The 20,966-nt window shown below is 54.5% G+C and overlaps 7 protein-coding genes across 7 annotated transcripts; 3 read left to right on the forward strand and 4 right to left on the reverse strand.

Annotated features, from left to right (window-relative positions):
- Positions 1-788: 788 nt before the first annotated feature.
- Positions 789-5,568, forward strand: V2A60_009805 (uncharacterized protein; the record flags this gene model as incomplete). Its single annotated transcript, XM_083261069.1, has 2 exons — positions 789-910; positions 1,032-5,568. The coding sequence occupies 2 exons, from the start codon at positions 789-791 to the stop codon at positions 5,566-5,568; spliced, it is 4,659 nt and encodes a 1,552-aa protein (XP_083117195.1).
- Positions 5,569-6,629: 1,061 nt separating this feature from the next.
- On the reverse strand, positions 6,630-8,351 carry V2A60_009806 (uncharacterized protein; the record flags this gene model as incomplete). Its single annotated transcript, XM_083261070.1, has 2 exons — positions 6,630-7,452; positions 7,576-8,351. 2 exons carry the CDS (start codon positions 8,349-8,351, stop codon positions 6,630-6,632), a joined length of 1,599 nt encoding a protein of 532 aa, XP_083117196.1.
- A 1,713-nt stretch (positions 8,352-10,064) lies between these two features.
- On the reverse strand, positions 10,065-10,990 carry V2A60_009807 (uncharacterized protein; the record flags this gene model as incomplete). Its single annotated transcript, XM_083261071.1, has 4 exons — positions 10,065-10,341; positions 10,404-10,464; positions 10,521-10,608; positions 10,703-10,990. The coding sequence occupies 4 exons, from the start codon at positions 10,988-10,990 to the stop codon at positions 10,065-10,067; spliced, it is 714 nt and encodes a 237-aa protein (XP_083117197.1).
- A 2,537-nt stretch (positions 10,991-13,527) lies between these two features.
- V2A60_009808 (uncharacterized protein) lies at positions 13,528-14,495 on the forward strand (the record flags this gene model as incomplete). The annotated part of the gene is made up of 4 exons (XM_083261072.1): positions 13,528-13,818; positions 13,891-14,127; positions 14,197-14,403; positions 14,457-14,495. 4 exons carry the CDS (start codon positions 13,528-13,530, stop codon positions 14,493-14,495), a joined length of 774 nt encoding a protein of 257 aa, XP_083117198.1.
- Positions 14,496-14,969: 474 nt separating this feature from the next.
- On the reverse strand, positions 14,970-16,009 carry V2A60_009809 (uncharacterized protein; the record flags this gene model as incomplete). Its single annotated transcript, XM_083261073.1, has 5 exons — positions 14,970-15,160; positions 15,219-15,535; positions 15,590-15,696; positions 15,753-15,911; positions 15,968-16,009. The coding sequence occupies 5 exons, from the start codon at positions 16,007-16,009 to the stop codon at positions 14,970-14,972; spliced, it is 816 nt and encodes a 271-aa protein (XP_083117199.1).
- Positions 16,010-16,654: 645 nt separating this feature from the next.
- On the reverse strand, positions 16,655-18,466 carry V2A60_009810 (major facilitator superfamily domain-containing protein; the record flags this gene model as incomplete). Its single annotated transcript, XM_083261074.1, has 3 exons — positions 16,655-17,104; positions 17,163-18,203; positions 18,266-18,466. 3 exons carry the CDS (start codon positions 18,464-18,466, stop codon positions 16,655-16,657), a joined length of 1,692 nt encoding a protein of 563 aa, XP_083117200.1.
- Positions 18,467-19,288: 822 nt separating this feature from the next.
- V2A60_009811 (fungal specific transcription factor domain-containing protein) lies at positions 19,289-20,859 on the forward strand (the record flags this gene model as incomplete). The annotated part of the gene is made up of 3 exons (XM_083261075.1): positions 19,289-19,660; positions 19,718-20,423; positions 20,483-20,859. 3 exons carry the CDS (start codon positions 19,289-19,291, stop codon positions 20,857-20,859), a joined length of 1,455 nt encoding a protein of 484 aa, XP_083117201.1.
- Between the last annotated feature and the right edge of the window lie 107 nt (positions 20,860-20,966).

Below are 20,966 nucleotides of genomic sequence, written 5' to 3' on the forward strand. Positions count from 1 at the left end.
TTGCTGGGACTAGTCAGTAAGTGAGTAGTAAAGCCCTGTTTTGTTTGATGCCCACTCTGCCCAGCGGCAAAAAAAAAAAAAAAACTACACAGCTCATTACCGATCGAACAGATGGACGGACAGAAAGACAACCTGGGATGACCCTGTAGCCCAGCACCATTGATAGGTAGCCAAGCCGGCCGGCCAGCCACCCAGCCAGCCGTTTGCTTGGACCGGTCTACTTTCATTAAATCTTTTTTTAAATATAGAATAATTCATTTCTAATAGACATCCTACTTTCCAGCTGCTCGTACAGAATACACAGTACCAAGAGGCTAGACAGACCCCCCACAATCACCACCCTCCTCCTCCTCCTCCTCCACGTTGCTTCCCGCCTCCTGCGCACTGCTCCTCTCGTGGCTGTTGCTGCTGCCACCAACCAACTACAGATTACTCTCTCTCTCTTCCCCAACACGGGCTTTTGCGCTCGGGTGCACTGCCGCCGCCGCCCCTCGATGGGGCTGCCGTCCGCACCGAACGCTCGACCGCATCGCCTGTCCTTGTTAGTTATTTAGTAACACCCTCGCCCCCCTGTGTCGCTCGTCCACCCGGCCCTCGTCCGACTTTGCTTTCCTTCCCCCCCATATCCATACTCTCGTTTTGTGTCTATTTCTCGTCCTCTTCGTCAATTGGCTTCGCTGTCTGCCATTGACTGTACTGCTGCCCCCCGTCCGGTGCTTTCGCTTGGACAATTGGCACGTCTCGCCAAGTCGGAACTGCAGCACGCCAGCATCACAATCCTTCACACCATGAAGTCTCTCGGCGCGTGGCTCCTCGCCGGTGCCGCTGGCCTCGCCGGCCTCGCCAATGGCCTCGCCAGCACGGATACCATTACCTGGGGTGGTGACAACTCCAGATCTGGTTATCAGACGTAGGTTCACGACCCTGTCCTACCCTCACCTTCTTCTTCCTCCTCCTCCCCTCTGCAAACGCTTCGCCGCCGCCGCCATGGACTGGATGGCGCATCTGTTCTAATCACACCCTCTACTTAGCAACCACAACATGGATCCCTCCGTCGTCGGCAGCAATCAGTTCGGCCAAATCTTCAAGATTCTTTTGCCCGGCAACTATGGCGGTGCCGCCGAACAAATCTTCTCCCAGCCTCTCGTTTACACGCCCAACAACGGCACCACCCAATACGTCTACTGGGCCACCACCCAGAACAACCTGTACAAGATGAACGCCAAGACGGGCGAGATTGTCGCCAAGCGCAATCTTCACATTCCCTTCCTCACGGCCGACCTCGACGGCTGCGTCGACATCAACCCCAACATCGGCATCACGGCCACCGGCGTCATCGACCCCACCACCGAGACCCTCTACCTCACGGCCAAGACCTACCTCGACCAGACCGTCCTCAACAAGGCCCAGGGCCGTCCCGCCGGCCGCTACTACGTCCACGCCATTGATGTCAACGACCTGACGGAGCGGCCCAACTTTCCCGTCAACTTGGAAAACCTAAAGGCCACCAACAACCCCGAGCGCATCTTCACCGGCGGCATCCACCACCAGCGACCCGGCCTGCTGCAGCTCGGCGACTACGTATACGCCGGCTTCGCCTCCCACTGCGTCCAGTACGACTTTAGCGGCTGGATCATCGGCTGGCACAAGACCACCGGCAAGATTGTCGAGAGCTGGGCCACCGAGGGTGCCAACGTCCCCGTCACCACGAAGGGCGGCGGCGTCTGGATGTCCGGCGGCGGCCTCGCCTCGGACGACGCCGGCTCCATGTTCTTCGCCACCGGCAACGGATACGCCTCCCAGCTCGCCACCATTCCCGTCAAGGGCTTCGAGCCTCCCACCTCCCAGGAGGAGTCCGCCGTCCACATGACCGTCCAACCCGACGGCAGCCTCAAGATTGTCGACTTCTTCATGCCCTGGGAGAAGCAGGCGCTCGACGGCGCCGACAAGGATCTCGGCTGCTCCCCGCTCGAGCTGCTGCCGCCCGAGTTTGGCTGCGGCGACATCAAGCGCGTCGGCGTCATCACCGGCAAGAGCGGCAAGACCTACTGGCTCAACATGGACAACCTCGGTGGCTACCGCAACGGGCCCGACAACCGCGACGCCGTCATTCAGGTCTACCAAAACGACAACTCCGTCTACGCCGGTGCTGGCGTCTACCCTCTTGAAGGAGGCTACGTTTACATCAACGTCATCCAGCACCCCTCCAACATTTTCAAGTACTCCTGCGTCAATGGCGTCCTGTCCTTTCCCAAGGTCGCCACCACCGCCGAGACCAATGCCTACATTCTCGGCGTCAGCCACGGCACCACAACCTCGCTCAACGGCCAACCCGGTACTGGTCTCTTCTGGGTCACCGACGTCCAGGGTCTCGGCCTTCGCATCTACAATGCTGTCCCCCAGAGCGGCACCATGAACATGATCAACTCCTTCAGCATTCCCGGCGTCAACAAGTTTACCCGCCCCGTCTTCGGAGACGGTCTCGTCTACATCGGAACCAACCAGGGCTACGTCTACGCCTTTGGCTCCCCCGTCAACTCGCCTCTCAACTGCACCTCGCCCACCGACTTTGGCAGGGCTGACATCAAGTCCAACAGCACGAGCAAGCAGGTCACCTGCACTGCCAACATTGCCGTCACCGTGACCGGCGTCGAGCTCAGCGACACCAACGACTTCGCCATCGTTGCCCCTCCTTCCGTGCCCTTTGACGTGGCCAAGGGCAGCTCTTTCAAGGTCTCGGCTACCTTTTCCCCTTCCAAGGTCGGCCTCTTGTCCGCCGACATCATCGTCAACACCACAAACTCGGTCACCGGCTACAGCGTCAACAGCCATGCTCGTCTCACCGGTACCGGCGAGAGTACATCGCCTCTCCTCGACGTCGCCCCCAACACCGTCACTTTCGACGCCGTCGTCGTCGGCGAGGATCCCGACGGTGTCCAGCAGCAGTTCCTCATCAACAACCTGGGCAACGCCAAGCTTACCATCCAGCAGGTCCAGTACTCTGCCAACAACGCCAGTGGGCCCTCGTCGACCTGGGATGGAAACGGCGATCTGGTCGTCGGACAGTTCACAGTCAAGAACATCCCTACGACCCTTGAAGGTCACAACTCATCCTCCGTCACCGTCATTTTTAACTCATCCACAGCCGGTACCTACTCCGCCTTCCTCAAGTTCGTCTCGGACGGCGGCACCAAGTCGATTTCCATCGCTGCTTCTGCCGGTCCGGCCGCCAAGGCGGTGTTCGAGTTCCAGACCCCCGATGGCCAGGGCTGGGTGCAGTATGTCAAGGATAAGCCTTTTGATTTCGGCAACGTCACCGAGAACCAGTCCCGTCCTCTCAAGTTCCGCATCACCAACGGCGCTCCTTCTGGTGGTGTCAAGCTCTCGCTCACCGTCTCCAAGCCTCCCTTCGGAGTTAGTGGTCTCATCAAGGCCGCAAACCAGGTTGATCTCGCCGAAGGAACCTCCTTGGCTCCTGGGGAGAGCGGCACCGCTGTTCTCACCTGCAGCGCTCCCAAGACTCAGTGGAACGTGGCACCCACGAATGGGACGGCGGGCTGGACCATCAACACCAATGACCCCGTCATGGGCAAGCAGATGATCCAGTTCTACTGCACGGCTGTTGCTGAGCAAGCCCCTCCCCTGCTTAGCAACGGCCTCGGCCAGTACCGCTACCAGGGATGCTACCTCGAGAACAACCCTGGCCGCCAGCTCCAGACCCAGCTCTACGGTAATGACAACAACACGAATGCCATGTGCATTGCCGCCTGTGCCGCTGGCAAGTACCGCTACTGCGGTACCCAGTACCACCGTGAATGTTGGGCCGGCAACTATATCCCTACTAAGCAGGTGGATGACCGCAACTGCAATTTTGACTGCTCCGGTGATTTGAACCAGATTTGCGGCGGCAACGGCGACGGAGGCGCGTCTTACATCTCCCTCTTTGTCGACACCAACAGCAAGGACACCGGCCCCCCTACCGGCCCCAGCGTGAACCCCGGTGTCAGCGGTTACAGCAGCATTGGATGCTACACAGAGGCTACCACTGGCCGTGCTCTACCCAATGGAGCCGCTGTTGCCACGAGGACAGTCAAGGGCTGTCTGGATGCTTGCAAGGTCAACAACTACGTCTATGCCGGTCTCGAGTATGGAGGTGAATGCTGGTGCGGCAACGCTTTCGCTGCCGGTGCTGTTCCCGCACCCCTCTCTGACTGCAACATGGTGTGCAATGACAACGGTACCGAATTCTGCGGCGCCGGATCCCGCCTCAACGTGTACAAACTCGGTGGCAGCGCCTCTGCGAGCTCCTCCTCCGTCTTTTCCACGGATGGAGGATCGACAACGGCAACATCGCTTACCTTGTCCACCTTCAACGGCACGGCCAGCACCACGACCACCCCTCCTCCCACGACCACCACTTCTACCAGCACCTCGAGCAGCACGCCCACCCCCACGGGTCCCGCGAGAAAGGCCGTCGTGAACCAGACCTGGAACCTCCAGGGTTGCTGGACCGAGGCCACGAACCAGCGTGCCCTGTCTGACCGCACGTACGCCGACGACAAGATGACGCTCGAGTCTTGCGCGACGTTTTGCAAGGACTACACGTACTTTGGCGTGGAGTACGGTCGCGAGTGCTACTGCGGGAACAAGCTCAACGACGGCTCCGTCCAGGCCAAGCAGGCCGACTGCTCCTTCACCTGCCCCGGCGACGGCTCCGAGTACTGCGGCGCCGGAAACAGACTCGAGCTGTACAAGGTCGCCCCGGCCGACTACAGCTTCCCTCCCGACAGCTCATCCAGCAGATCCAGCAGCGTCACTGCCACGACGTCATCCGCCGCTAGCAGCACGGTCGCTGCCACGACGACTTCCGTCACTAGCAGTACGGCCACTGCCAGCTCGGCCACGTCCAGCTCGGCCACCGCTACCGCTTCTTCCACCTCGTCTTCCCCGTCTACCTCGTCTTCCTCGTCTACCTCGTCCACCTCGGTCACCTCTACCTCTACTACACCCACCTCCGCTACCTCGAGTGCTACCACTTCCATCTCTTCTACATCGACTGCAACCACCTCGACGACAACTTCCGCACTGTCCAGTACCACTTCCACCACCACTTCCACCACCACTTCCAAGACCAGCTCCAGCACCACAACTACAGCCCAGCCCACGTCGACGAGCCCCGTCATCAGCCAGGGCAATGCCAACTACACGTACTACGGCTGCTTCTCCGAGCCTAACAAGGGCCGTCTCCTGTCCACTCAGATATACAACAACGCCACCGACATGACCATCGGAAAGTGCCTGCAGAAGTGCGACGCGGCGCAAGCAGGCTACAACTTTGCCGGCGTCGAGTATGGGCAGGAATGCTGGTGCGGCACGTCGCTGAGGCTGGACGGAGGCCAGTCCGCCACCACGCCCGGCATGAACGTCTCGGGCTCCGACTGCAAGTTCCTGTGCCCCGGCAACAAGACGGAGTACTGCGGTGCAGGTGTCCGACTCAGCACATATGTGCTCAAGTCGTGGCTCCTCAAGCAGAGCAAGACCAGCGCACCGGTCAAGCTCAAGTACTAAAAAAGATCCGCCAACCTTTTTTTTTTTTGGGTTCGAGTTGGGTCTCCCATCTACACACACGAATCTGGATCAGCCTCGCATTTTTCTTCTCTTTCTCTCTCTTTATAATTCATCATCATCTGCAAAGTATTTGCGTAACATAGAACAACTGCATTGATGCATAGGAAAAACGACCAGACAGTATTGTATATCCACAAAGGGGAGGGTCGGGTCAGGCCTGAGATGTATGGGCCTTGATTTTGTACAAACCAGAAGTTTAGCGGTTGCTCAAGTCGAGGAGAATGGGGTAATCCTAATAGAATTTGATATTGATTTCATTGCAATGACTGATGCGAGAACTACTATCAACTGCAAGAATGGCCATCGTATCAAGGCCAAGGCTGCTGGTTAACGGTATGAGGAATACCAGTACTTTGCTTGTGTCTCGAGTCCCGCAAACCCAGCGTCTGCTCTTGATGCTCCTTCTTTTCCCCTTTTCTTCTTAATTTCTCCATGTTTGGTTGATCGATCGTGCCTTGCGGGGAGGTCCTCCAAGCCACGCCGCACCCCAAAGCATCATCAGCACGCTTTTCTCCCATTTGCCCACCTACCTACCTCCCCCCTAGCTCGCCATGGCCTTGGGAAATATGGCCACTTGACACACAGGTAACATGGTTAAAGAAGCTGACGCCAAGGACTTGGCGGTGAGCACCGAAAAGATAGGACCTCAAGCATTGAGATTTGGATGATTTGATAGTACAATCTGTATATTGACATTTTCTGCTTTTGCTCTGTTGGATGTACATAAGGGCTGCTGAATGGCGTTTCGAAACGCAGATGCTGTGGTAAAGGAACTGGACTGGCTTGGAATAAGAAAAAAAAAACAATGCTGAGACATTACACATACACACTTTCGGCAATGTGCCACCGTAAGACGTTACATTTCTCTCCCCCCCCCCTCTGTGCTGTGCAGCACTCGACACAGACACACGCAGATGCGTTCCTCCAATGATGTCCCCCCTCCCCTCCATGCCTTTCTTGGACAGTGCTTGTAGAAGCAGGCCAGGCCAGCCGCCCCCCCTTTACGGCCCGCCTCCGATGATGACGTTTGGCTGCGGCCGCATCCGCGGGCGGCCGTCGCGTGTCGTGGCGGCGCCGTTTTCGAGCTCCAGGCCGACGCGGCGCGCAAAGTTGTGCTCGTCCGTCATGGCGACGCCGCCGCCCTCGCCGCCGCGGGACCCGAGCAGCGCGGCCAGCTGGGCGGCCTTGGCCCGGGCCGGACGCTCCATGAGCTCCGCGAGCGGCGGGCCGACGCGCTGCGCAAACGCCTCGGTGTAGAACTGCCCGTAGCAGAGAAGCGGCGGAAGCGTCGGCGGCGCGCCACCATCACCACCACCACCACCACCACCACCATCCTCATCGTCGGCGTCATCGTCACCAAGACTACCATCACCATCCGCGGCGGTGGATGCTGCTGATGCTGATGGTGGTGGTGGTGCCTGGGACCCCGGTAGGGGTAGAGGGATGAGCGAGAGCACGCACAGGTCCGCGAGGGTCAGCGACGCAAAGACGGACCATCCCGCGGGGCGGATCGTCACGGAGCCGTCCGGATGAGGCCCGCCCGCGGTGATCGCGGCGCTGTAGTCTGGAGGCGCATCATCGGCATCACCGGCACCGGCACCGGCACCGGCACTGCTGACGCCGCCGCTCGGCGTGGGGACGCTGTAGCCCGGAGGGGGCCGGGCGAGGATGGCGGCGAGGCGCGCCGGGTCCACGAGGGCCCGCGCGGAGAAGACGTCGGGCATGCAGCGTATGGACTCGGCGAGGGGCCCGTTGTCGCCGAGGATGAGGGGCAGGGCGGTGTCAATGGTGGAGCGTGCACTGAGGGCTTCGTCGAGGGAGCTTCTGTATACAGTTGGTTGGCGGGGCCAAGGCAAAAATGTAAGTCTTTGTAGAAACGGGAGAAGAAGCATGAAAGAGGAGGAGGGAAGGAGGGAGGGATGGAGGGAAAGCTTTTTTTTTTCTTACATTTGCAAAATGGTGAGGAGCTTGGAGAGCAGGCTCTCCACGCGCTCGATGCGCTCGCTCCCGTCGATGAGCGCCGGGGCGTACGCCGGGGCCACGTCGGAGACGCGCGCGGCGCCGGCGGTCGCGGCGCCAACGACGTCGACGAGCAGGCGGCCGGCCTCGGAGACGGCCTCGACGGCCTCGGCGATGAGCACGACCAGGGCGTCGAGCTCGACGAGGGCAGGGCGGTCCGGGAAGGGCAGGGCGCGCGCGGCCTCGACGCGCCGCAGCCACTTGTACGCCAGCTGGGCCGTCAGCTTGAGGGACTGCAGGGCGAGGCGCAGCGTCTGCACGCCGGCCGTGGCGCCGCGCGGCGCGACGTTGATGTCCTGCGCGTCGTGGCACGTATGGTGGCAGGCGGCGATGAGCCCGACGACGGCGGCGGCGAGGGACAGCGGTTGTGAGGGCGAGGTGGCGGAGGCGGAGGCGGAGGATGATGATCCGACATGGTACAGGGGGCAAGAGTCGAGCGGTCCCGGCGGTCGCGGTCGCGGTCGCGGCTGCTGGTTCTGGGATGCGAGGGCCGCGCCGGAGTTGGGGGGGGACGAGGAGCGGCGGCGCCGAGACCGTCGCGCGTCGTCGGCGTCTTGGTGGGCTTCGAGGATGAGACCCCGCGGGGTCACGACGGAAGGCGTGTGGGGAGACTCGGAGGAGGAGGAGGTAGAGGTAGAGGCCGGCGCTTCTGCAAATCGCTCGCGGATAGTGCGAATAAAGGCGTGCGCGACGGCAACAGCCATGATGCTCGGGGCGGCGGCGGCTTGTGGTGACTGGGCCGCGGGAGAGTTTACGTTTGATGCGGCGCAGTGTAGGTGTACCACGCAGTACTTGATTTTAAGGCTATACAGAGAGAAAGATGGATATATTCAAATTAGATACAGGTAGGATCTTGCCATGTAGGGAGAGGAAGGGGAAGCATGTTGGTTTGAGAAAAAGCTCGCCCGGTCGTAGGCAACCATGTATAAGCAGCGCATGGAAGGGGGGGGGGGGGAGCACGCAAGCAGCGACCGACTTCGGTCCCGAAGTTGGGCTTTTTAAAAAAGAATTGACGAGGGGCCGTTCCAAATGCCATGACTAGCTCCCCCGCATATTTACAACCACTTCGCGACTGGCTGCGACGCCACGGGCACAAAGTTGGCTGGTTCTAGGCTCCCATGACGGGACAGCCCTGGATGTGATGGGGGACCGGGAGGGCAACAAGATGTCCAAACGGCGCCAGCCAACGTACCAGCGCCGCCGCTGTTCCTTCTTTTTAATGAGCGAGAAGAGTTTCTGGTTTCTGGGAGTTCAAGCGAATCAGCATGTCGCCCCCCCCCCCCCTCCCCCCCCGCGGGGGAGCGCAGAAAAGAAAAGCCACAAAAGCCCACAATGGAGAGAATCGTTTATTGATTAGGCTCGATGCGGGGAAGAGACAAGCTTTGGCTCCAGCAACCACCCAGCCTGGGGTGTGTCTTGGACGCAGTCTGACCTGCCTGATCTGTGGTGGTTGCATGAGGCTTGTCATAGGTGTCTCAGCTCGGGTCGAGCCATGGCTACAAGATGAGCTTTAGAACACCTGGCATCGGCCCCGCGACGACTCTCCTTATTACTGAGGAGAGATGGGGTGTTCTTTCTGCCAGTCTACTCTTTTCCCCTTTGCGCTTGCTTCTTCCTGATCTCTGTCATGACAGGTGTCACTGGGCGAAAGGGTACTTTACCCGCCCGTCCTGAGCCAGCGCGCCGGGTCAAATCGTATCGCCGGTCACGGTACCCCGTAAAATATTGCCTTTTCCAAGACCCCAATCTCGGCCGAGTACGGAGTGGTCAGCCTACTAATGAGGAATGATGAATGGGTCCAGCAAGGGGATTCAGCCGCGGTAGAACCTTTGATGTCCCTCGAGTAATACCTAACCTATAGCTAATCAAGACTTACGGAACTCGGTCCAACACTGAGTCAGCATTCAACAGGTCGGTTGGGTAACACTGGCCAATGTAATATGCATTCGCGTTTTTGTTCTATGGGGTTTAATAGTTTATTTGCATGGGCTGTTTGGCATCTGTGCTGCTTTGTGAGACGACTACGCAGTCGCCACAAGAGCGCGGCACCCGACTCACCGGGGCCGATGGTAGCTGTCCAGGAGTTAAAGGTACAATATCTACATCCAAAATATACAGTAAGCCATTTCTTACACTTTACCTCACCAAAGTATATTATTCGGGGCTGTCACTATTTCCATCGGGCGGCCTATTATACCTGTAGCTCAAGGAGAGCAGGACTATTGCAGTTGTTGAATGCTAGCACTGCTGTCCACGTAGCATGATATTGCACTTAAAAAAATATAATTAAATGAGCGAAAATACTGTTCTATCTAAATTTTAGCTACTTACCCCTTTGAACCCCACGTTCCGAGTATTCTTGTCCAGCTGCCCGGATCTGGGCATGAGAGCGTACTGAAAAAGATTCTCCAAAAGGCCTACTGCTGGAAAACGCGAATAGAAGAGCCACCGTTACCCATGGATGCGGAGCATTTGGCAGCAGCGCCGTTCAGGTACCACAACTCCGAGCCGGCGGCGTTGATGGAAGTGCCGTCGCCCGTGACCGCCGAAACCTGGGTAAAGTCAAACGTGGCAAAGTTGGGGAGTCGCTGGGTCGGGGCCTCGGCGACCCATTCTACATGCTCGAAACAGAGAGGCATGTCCGAGTGGACGTATTGAGTGTCCGAGACACCTGTCGTGAGGTTTTCGAAGAAGCTGGTGGGGGTGAAGATTAGTCGTGTGAGTCTCCAAAACTGCAAAGCAACGAGTTGACATACATGTTTCCATCGTTGGCCGATGTCGCCGTCACGGTCACCCGAACCTGGTCTCCAATTTTGACTTTGCTGCTGTTAGTTGATCTCGTCTTTTCGCAGTCGTTCTTTGGGTAAACATACGCGGCGGGTAGGCGACGTGCAAAGAAGGCGTCTGGTTCGGGTTGTAAAACTCGTACCAAAAGTCCGTCACGTAGCGTCCATTGTTGAACTGGATTTGAAAAAATAAATTGTCAGTACTCGTTATCGAGCCGCAGTCTGGAGAGGAGCACAGAAGTTCTTGTCTGCGACACAGAGTCACGTACCACCTGCGAGGTGCCGCCTTGGAGCAAAACGTTGCCGCAGCTCGACGGCGAAGCACCGTCAATTCCAACCCATTGGAAGATTTCGTAATCACCCTGCGAGTTCGGGCTCGGCAGGGAAACGTCCGGCACGGTCCACACGGCAGAGACTTGCTTGACGGCCGCATTCTTGACGTAGCCGCACCACAGCGAGTTGGGGGTATCACGCGAAGCCAGCGCACTTCCCGGTCGCGCCTGCGCGAGCGAAAGGACGGATAGTCCTGCGAAAATAGAGAGAAGCTTGGAATGCATTGCAACAGAAGGAAGGAAATTTGGACGAATTGCTGGCCGCGATCGATGCTCGTATAGAAAAGATATTTGGCGATGCAGATATCAGTGGCATTCGAGGGAACACCGCCACGCTTTATATCATTCATTTGGCGACTGAACTGGAATTTTCATCACAAGTAACGTTATAGCTTGTCTAATGATATTACCTTCGAGCCGGAACGTCGGCGAAGCCGGCAATTAGCTTGACAGCCACAATGATCGACCAGTGAACCAACTTCTTTATCGGAGAAATCACCGTGCTGGTAGTCCCCTTTTCATCTACCTGCTATTTCCGGTTAACTATGGTGATCGTTACGTAAATTCGCGCTAGGATATTAAGCGCCGATGTTAAAGCAGTCCGTCTCATGTATAGTTCTTCAGATTCTAGGCGAGCCATGCTCCAGGCAACGTAGTGCAGACCAAAACCACTCTAGACGATTGCGTGCTTCTCAACGGTATGCTTCACTAGCCTCTTGCCTCTCTCAGTCTCCCCCATCTCCAGAAAAAAAAAGGCACGCTACAGATTTGAGGGGTTCGTCCATGTATCAACCTCAAACCACCGAGATGTCACTCAATTTGCCGGCCCAACCAGGTATAGCCCCCCCTGCAATTATACAGAAGAGTATGAACTGAAACTGCTATTTCCGTCGGAGGAAAAAAAAATCTTCGACAAATCTCTAGATTTAACACTAACGCTGTTACCTCCACCCTTAATTCCCCTAACCCGCCTGACCCGCTCAACTCCAAAATCATATCTCTTTTGTGATATTTGGTAGAAGTAGCCGCAATAGGTGGAGTTGGAGATTCTTGGAGAACCAGAGAACCAGGCATGCCCCCCCTATGCCACACATTGGTCGGCAGTTACAGTTTGTGGCTGGCAACTGATCCTCGCCGCGGGCTGAGCTCGCCAACTCTCGCGGCTCACGGCATTGTCTGTCTGTTGGCGTCTGGCCTCGCTGCATAGTTCGTCGTACGATGACTTTAGCGCCCCAATTTTGGTAGGTGGCGCGAGCCGTGGCGCGTTCCAGAACACAGCCACCGTTGTAAGCGAGAAGTTATCGCGCTGTGATCGGGGCCATAGTGACGGGCCTCTTTTTCGTGGAGATTTATCTGCTTGAGCATACCGCACCTCATTTTACCTTGTTATCTTGAAAGCAGCTCACAGAATACCTGCTTGCTCGCTTTGCTGGTGCGTGACCTCGGATCATCGCCGGAGACCTCAAGGTTGACTGCCTGCTCATTTCCGGACCTAGTTCGGCTGGCTAGCCATCTTTGGTAGGTAGCAGAGTAGAGTCTGACGACAGCGGAAGATCGTCACTGGTTCACTACTTGATACATGCTGTCGCGGAGCAATTCGTAGGATCCACATCAATTGCTGTGTATTAACACGGTCTGATATACTTCAGACGTTACCCATCACCCACGTGCCAGATCCCCTATTTCGTAGCAATCGTCATAATGTTGAGCGAGGAATTACTCGGAGCTTTATCTGGAAATAAAAAAATACTACATAAATTCAGTGATAATAGTTGAATGAATACACACCATTATTATCTTCATGTTGAACGACTTTGTTGTCTCAGTACTATGCCACCCATGTTTTCTTCGACCGTCGGCACGCGGACTGGTTGAAAACAGGTTAATACATTTTGTTCGACGTCGATTACTCTGTCGATTCATCATAAAAGTCACGTGCAATGCGTGCTAAGATAGATACAAGTACGCCACTCCTTGTCCGGCCTTCCCGGAGCCCCAAGTAGCTCACCACTACTAAGCGTACTAGTCATCCCAATCGTCTCCCCCGGAGGTACTTGGTCCTTCCGTACTTGGCCTGCAGCAAGAACAGGACATGTCAACACGCCGCTACAGCCTGACAAAGAACTACTCGTAGCCCAAATTGGATTGAATTCCAGCTCTCCCCTCTGCTTGTACCTGCCGAACCATGGGGCACCTCCGCGGATGTCAAACCTGCAAGGGTTGGTGCCGATGCAACGGAACCTCCCAGGACGATGAAGAACAATCTGACAGTGTGACCACCAGAACGAAAAGTGCTTTGCGATCGCAGTCTTCCAATCTGCCAACGATGCTCTCGGTCTGGTCGTGTGTGCATGGGCTACGGCCTGCGTCTCTCTTGGCCTGGCAAGAATCCTAAAAGGAGTCTAAGGGCGCGCCCCCTACGACCCCAGAATACTGCGCCAGTGGCCTCTCATCAAGTATGGGTAAATACGTTCTCTGACGATGTGCAAACATTCTACCGACAAGGCATGCCAGATCGCTCCGCAAAGACGCAAGGCATTGCAATGTCGAATGCTATCTTGTTTTTGGAGCATCAAGAGCCAACATTGGTTAAAAGCTGGGATCATGACAGACATGAAAGCCGTACAATGCCGATGATATCTTTTCGTACTATAAGCTGGATGCCATATCAATTCAACGCACAACTCAAACATCTACTTGGGTATTGTAAGTATTTGACCAATATCGGCCGTGGCAAGTTGGGCAGCCCGCTAAAGCTAGACATGATAGTCGAGGTCACGGCCTCCAGGACTCTCATTGTTCTTGGGCTCGATACCAGTGATATACTCTCACTCGTGCTAAGAATGGCCCTGACAGCCCGAGGCCGTTCTGCAGCCGCGGTGCTGCAGAGTGTTTTCGCGCTTGCGGCTTTACATCGTGACGGACCAAATGAGCAGAGTTCCCGCCTCAAGATTGAGGCACTACATGCTCTTGCAAGCTCTGTCACGGGTGACATCACTAGCATCGCTGTGGCTCAGCATGTTGTCTGTGGTCTATTGCTGTGCATATACGAGGTAAAACCTCAAATCAGTTCATTATCTCGTTTTGACTGACAAACCCCCCCCCCGCTCGACTCTCCTCATTAGATGCAGAAGAACTCCGACACATCCTATCAGTGGCTGTGGTACATTTGTGGCGCCAAGCATCTCATTAAAACACAAAATCTCGACGCGCCTGGTCGTAATGGGGACTTTGACCTCCTAGTCGGCTGGGCACAGTACTACGAAGTCATGGCCAGGTTTGGTTTGCGTCACTGGAGGCGCCGAGGTACCGCAGAGTTTGCATTTGCAGAGTATCTAGGATATCACGCTGCCATGCCTTCTGTTTGTGCCCGTGATCATGTGTGCCAAGCTCCAATCCCTGTTTCTTTCATCAGCTAATTCAAGCTCTAGATCATTGCCGAGTTGACTAATCCCCCGATCGCTCTGTTAGATTTACTGAGAGAAGTGATTGACGTAGCCGAGGCGACAACCTCCTTACGCAGCTCTTCCAGTGGCTACAGCGAGTACGCACTGAACATCGAGTCCAGGCTCCATGAAACACGTCGCATTCTGCTCGAACAACAGCCAGGTTCACTCGAGGACCAGAACGCCATCACTGTCTTCTGGCTATCCGTCTTGCTATACCTCTGGAGACTCACAGGCGACTCCAGGAATGGCGCATCGATGAAAGTCGCCGGCCTACTGGATGAAGCTTTTGGCTGCTTAACCAAACTCGATATTCTGCGGTATCCTCTGCCTATACTTTTGCTGGGCTGTGAGGCACGAACAGACAAACAAAGAAAAATAATAGTAGAGATACTATCTAGAACTGAACTCAAAGTTTCAACTCAAGCAATACCCTATATTAGAGGTATGATAAGGTCTGCCTGGGTGCAAGAAGATCTCAGGAGGGACTGCCCCGCTACTGATGTCGAATACATGGAGATCCTGAACTCTTTGATTAGCTCCTGCAGAATACTTCCTACTTTTATTTGAATCAACAACTGCCCACGTTCGCTCTGTTCTCCTCTGCATGGCAGCATGCGCATATTGACAGCCTAGAAACTTGGGTAATTTGTTGCAGTTGATATGGTTTAATGAAAGATACATAGTCATGTTGAATGCCACGTTATTCTGCCTCTTCATCAGCTCAGATCTTTGTGTAAGACGAGTTGTAACTCGTTCTACAGCCACTGTTTGCTTCCAAGATGAGATATGAATGCACCACCATGACCTGTCTCGATGCTTGCTGCAGAAATAACGCGCAGAACGTTCTTCACCGAAGCCTCCGGCGTGTCCGGACCGGTAAAGTGCGGTGCGTATCTGGCAAAGGCGTCGGCCATGGCGGCTGTTTCGCGCTTTTGTTCCTCGCTGGCTACATCCTATTAGACTATTTCCGCCTGGAGTATGCGCCATACCTTGGAGACACTTACCATCTCTGGTCTGGCCCGTCTCGACGAACCCTGGAGATATACTCAAAAACAGCACACCGTCTTGTTTGTAGCGAGAATTAAACTTTGCAACAGCAAGATTCAGGGCTGCTTTGCTGATCGCGTAGGGCGCACCAATCTTGATCGAATAGTCATTGACAAGATCGGGATCTGCCATGCCAGTCGAGAGGGCAACGACCTTCTTTACTCTACCATTAAGAACAAATGGCATGAATAAATTGAACAGATGGATATTGCCTATGACATTGACATCGAACGAGCGCCGGAGATCATTCTCGAGCCCAGTCGGGTCGCTACCGCTGTGAGAGGGGTTAGCCTGGGGAGAACAAGGGCTAGCTTCAATTTCTTCTTACAGGCTGCCAATGTCCTTGTATCCGGACCAACTCGATACGAAAGCAGCATTTGCAATGATATAATCTATCTTGGAACCAGTAACGTCGGCAATTTTGGCCACGGAGTTCTCGAACTCATTTTAGCAGCAACACATGGTCGAGCGGGTGGGCATATCTAGCTTACCTTGAGCGACGCATAATCTGCAATATCTGCTTGGAAAATGTGGACATTGCTTGGGCTTTCCAGTTCGGCTTCTATTTTGGCAATGGTCTGTGCCTCATCGCGTACGAGCCCGACAATGAGATTTTTTGGGTTACCAGATAACTGCTTCAGAAATTCGAACTGTTGCCTGTTAGGTAAAAATATCGAGGAACAAGTGTGATCGACAGCAGACATACTCCAAGGCCGCGGCTAACACCGGTGATTAGATAAGTAGCCATGATGAAGTATTATATGGAAATTATTGGGCGCACTGATTGTTGCTGTTTGAATGGTGTGGTATCGAGTTGCTATATTGTAAGTGGCGGGTCTGCATTTATACCTGACCGAGGAGCAAATCGTTTGCAAGTAAACTGACACCGTAGAATGCCATACATCACGTCCATGTCGATCTCAGCAGAGATGTATGTATTTGTAATGTTCCAATGAATTAGTAATAAAGGGAAGCTTAAGACTGGATGAAGATATATTGACAAAATACGCTGGTGATCCGAATCATCCATTGCAGCCCCACAGGCCTCGCTGAAACTTGCCAGTTCACTTCTTGGTGGGTTGGATCTATGGTAGCTAGTCTGCATTAGGTAAAGTACTATCAATTTGGCAAGCCACTTTCTCTTGTCATGGCCAGGTGGAAAGGCTTCAGTCGTCGAAACACGAAGCCCCAAGGTTCCAGCATCAATGTCGGCACAGGAACGTTACCAAATCGTTGGCTCACCTGCTAAATACAAGGCTCCAATAAGATATTCGATGTCATCGAGGACTAGATCACTAGCTCAGACTGCCCTGCATGTGACTGCGAAAACGTCTGGGCACGTCAGCCCTGAGCTATATATGCAGGGCTTGCAAAGTCGAGCTTCTGTTCGAACTTATTTCTGAATATTTCTGTAGTCTTCGGTTCTTTCTGCATTGCTCGTTGCTTCTGATGGCTTGTTCTTGACGCTCTTCCACTCAAGCCCGAATGAAGCGCAACAGGCGACCACTGCTACCGCTAGCACAAGGTACCATATCACACGCATAGAGTCATTGTAGGCTCTAAGCGCTTCGTTTTGCTGCGCTGCTGGAACGAGATCCTTCAGGCTTGTCGCTCCATTTCCCGTCAGCTTGGTTGGGTCTAGGTCAGGCACGATCTTGACTAGCTTTTTCACCAGCTGATGCTCGAAAAGAGTTTGCGAGACTGTCACAAGCGTGCTACCTCCGAGGAAGACGGCAAAATTTAGTGCCGAAGTGCCAATGGAGATTTCGTCTTCTCTCAGGACTGCTTGAATAGCAATGGCGGGCTGCTGGAGGCACATTCCCAGGCCCGCACCCGTAATTATCTGTCATCTATCTTAGTTTCAGGAATATTCTTTTAATGCTCTGCAATGATGCTCTCACCTGGTAACCTATCCACTTTGCCGTGCTGATATCGGCCGTCCAGGTCGTGTTCAGAGCAGAGCCCGCGACAAGTACCGCGCTGCCTGCAATAGCAAAAGGCGTGAAATACCCCAGTTTACTGACCAGAATTCCACCAGCAACGACAGAAATCACATTACTCAACAGCAGCGGTAAGAGAGATAACCCAGAGTTCTGTGGCGACTTGCCCTGCACGACCTGGAACCAAATCGGCAGATAGAAGGCGTAGATGACAATGGCGGAGCCGACGCAGAAGCTAATAACGCACGCGACCAGCACAGTGCGCTGCCCGATGATCTTGGGGGGAAGCGTCGATTCATTTCCCTTCCAAAGCTGATATGCGACGAATGCCAACAGCAACGCGCCAAACACCACGAATAAGGCGATGGTGTGACCGGCGCTCCAGTTCTGGTCCTTCCCACCAAGTTCAAGCGCAAAGAGAAGACAGCTGATGGAGGGCCCAATAAGCAGAAACCCAATCGGATCGAGCTGCCAGGCTTTTTGCCTCCAAGTCTTGGCTCGCTGCGCCGGCGGCGGGAGGTTTGGCGCAAGCGCCCACAAGAGCACCAATGCAGTGCAGCCAAGAGGCAGGTTGATCCAAAAGCACCACCTCCACGTAACGGACGTGAGATAGCCCCCCAGAATCGGACCTAGAATAGACGATATGCCGAACGCTGAGCCAAGAGATCCGAGGTACTTGGGACGGTCCTGCAAAGGCACAATCAGGGTGATCATGAGATAAACACCAGGCGCAATGGCTGCGGCACCGATGCCTGTGATTGCCCGGCCCGCGATCAGAGCGCTCGATGTTGGTGCGGCGGCACATACAATGGAGCCAACCTCGAAGATTGCTGTGAATATGAAGATGACGTATTTGGTCGAATAGTACTTGAGAACCAGGCCAAAGGAAAGTTGAAGCACGCAAAGGGGCAGGAGGAAGGCCGACTCGTACCATGCAATATCACCAAAGCTGTTGAACTCGGACGAGATGGACGGAATCGCAGTACCGATAATGGTTCGGTCCTACTCCGTAGTGTACAATTAGTGGACGGTGACTATACCATCACAGAGCGCTCCAAGCTCACCAGCGCAACTAGGAAGAAGACCAGATAAAGAGCCACCATAGTTAACAGGAGCCTCTTTTTGGACAGGTGAGGCTTTTCTTCGGGGTTGGACTCGCTCGTTTCACTTCCAAGGCTTTGATTGATGGCTTTGCCCTCGTTGCTATTACAGTGCTGCTCGCCGTCGGATAGGCGACGGCTCACTGGCTCGTCTCTACTCTGCATTTTTGCAGCGCAAGGGTTATGGCGGGAGAAAAAAAGTGAAATGGAATGAGTTGAAATACTTCATGCAATGACTTGATCTATTGAAATCTGCTTCTTTTATATCCCCTCGGTGTGTAAGTCGATGACGGCAATCTATTGTGTAGCTTCACAGTCTTACCCTCGGGTTCGGTCCCGAGCCCGAGCCGCTCAGCCCTATCCGCAATATTTATGCTCGGGCGGCCCCCGAACCAGCTTCCGCCTCATCACCATTGCAGCACTCTGGCAAAAACGACAGGGTGAATCGAGATTTTGCCATTCGGGTAATGACGTCGCTGGCCCCTGCATGATGAGGAATCAAGCTTGTGAGCCGTGCGCGAGGCGAAAAGTCAAATGCGATCGCGCTGATCCCAGCTGCTCCAATTGCAAGCGCCGCAAACAGGATCACTGCGTGTACCCAGGCCCATCTTCTGAGTCGCGCATCAAACAGCTAGAGCGAACAATTCGCTCTCTCGGGGGTGAACATCTACTCAAGGACTCACCTGGCACACCTGGCAGTGCCAGTAGCGAGACATCAACTGGTAGCCAGGTCGGCAACGGGTCATCCGTCGAGCAAGACATCGACCGGTCTATATATTTGGAGTCGTATGTATTACTATCATCCGTCTCTAAGCCTGATACGCCGATAGCACAACACTCATATGCTCCAGGCAAGGATGGCAATCTTGGGTGAATGTCACCCGCGGCCGCCGTGATGTTATCCCTCAGCTTGGACCAGAGGCGACTGTGCACCGGCCAGCAAGAGGCCTGCCGCACGCATTCGCAGGATCGCCAATAAGTTTACAGATGTTAAACACAAACACAAGAGCCGAATTTTCTCAAGCAACACCAGAGGCTGCCAAGCTCTGGACGCTGTTTCGGGAGCGCGTCGACCCCACCACAAAATTATCTTTTCCGTGGACGCTGGAAAGGTTGCAATCAGCAGTGACTGATCCTGACCTATATAAAGAGCTCACAAGCGGGGAGCGCGCTCTGTCTGCGGCTTCTTGCTACTTTGCAGTCGTTAGCTTGGCCAAGGATGAGTGTCTCGCCGAGTTTGGTATTTCCAAGACTAACATGCTGGCTTCATACCGCCACCATTGCGAGCAGGCCCTACTTCATGTCAACATTCTGGCAATCAACGACCTTGACTCTCTCAAAGCACTTTGTCTTTATGTGGTAAGCTTGCATTATAAGCAGGATATGAGGTGGTACTATCTGACGTGTTCCCTGCAGAAAGCGAGTGTCGACATGGTCTCGAGTCAGAGCCTATGGTCGCTGATGGGTCTTGTTTGTCGAAGTGCAGAGCTACTGGGCGTCCACCGGGATGGTGAACTGCTTCGCCTCGGGGCCATTGAAACCGAGGAGCGCCGGCGTTTGTGGTGGCAGATTCAACACATTGATCTCATCATGGCTGTCAAAAACGGAAGCACCCCTCTTACATTTACATGTGATTGGGATAGCAAGCTCCCTCTCAATGTCGAAGACGACGAGCTTTCACCAGACCACACCATGTTAGAAGAAAAGCCGGGCATGACGGCATTTTCATATACGTTATTTACTTGCTGGATCATGTTTCAGCAGCGGAGCTTCCGCCTTTTGCATCAGCAAGGTACTGTAGAGCGATCACTCCTCGGACCCATGACGGATACGTTCATCAGCAAGCTTGAAAAGGGCCTCCAAACCCAATTTTTACAATATTGCGACCCTAGCACGCCAATTGATACGCTACTGCAAATCTCTGCGCGGGCTGTGCTCTGTGCTCTGCGTCTGCGACGGATGCACGAAACAAGAATGTTGTCGGAGGATATGGAAACTGCAACCCATAATAAATATCTTGACCTCTGCATGAAGGTACTGGGCTATACAATCACCACTTTAACGCAGCCGTCGCTGAAGCCGTTTCACTGGATGGGTGAGGTAAGCATCATGTGGCATGCTTGTAAGTTGACGACCTTTGATGCTCGGATATCAAACGTGTTGGGGATTGACTAGATATAGTGATTACTCTGTTGGTTGACTTACCGCGCTTGACTGATGTAAGTCGGATCAAAGCCTCGTGGATGCTGTTGAGCGAACTATATGGAGCAGCTTCGTTTCTCAAAGACTTTTCCTTGGACAAGAGGCGGTTGCGGGCGGCGGAATTGGTCCTCGCTGCTTGGAAGGCATGTGCGAGCAATGTTGTGGTTGACGGCATACAACGGCCGGGATTTATCACGGAGCTCGAGACTATAGTGTGGCAGGCCAAGGTGACAGATGGCGTTCTGCCAGAATCTCAAATTAGCGAGCATACTGCCAACGTACCCGATGCGCAAAAGACGTTCTCTGAGCTTCTGGATTTGGACTTTGCCGATATCGAATGGTCGTATTGGCAGTAGCTATGTTCAATGCTAGTGTAGGATACATAATCAGAGCCTGAGGTTGCAAAAAAAGAACCTCTTATCAGTGACGGTTTCGTAAAGAGTTTTGCTGGAACTTATACATC

Source organism: Cordyceps javanica, chromosome 7, assembly GCF_051103115.1.
Source record: "Cordyceps javanica chromosome 7, complete sequence".
Lineage (NCBI taxonomy): Eukaryota > Fungi > Ascomycota > Sordariomycetes > Hypocreales > Cordycipitaceae > Cordyceps > Cordyceps javanica.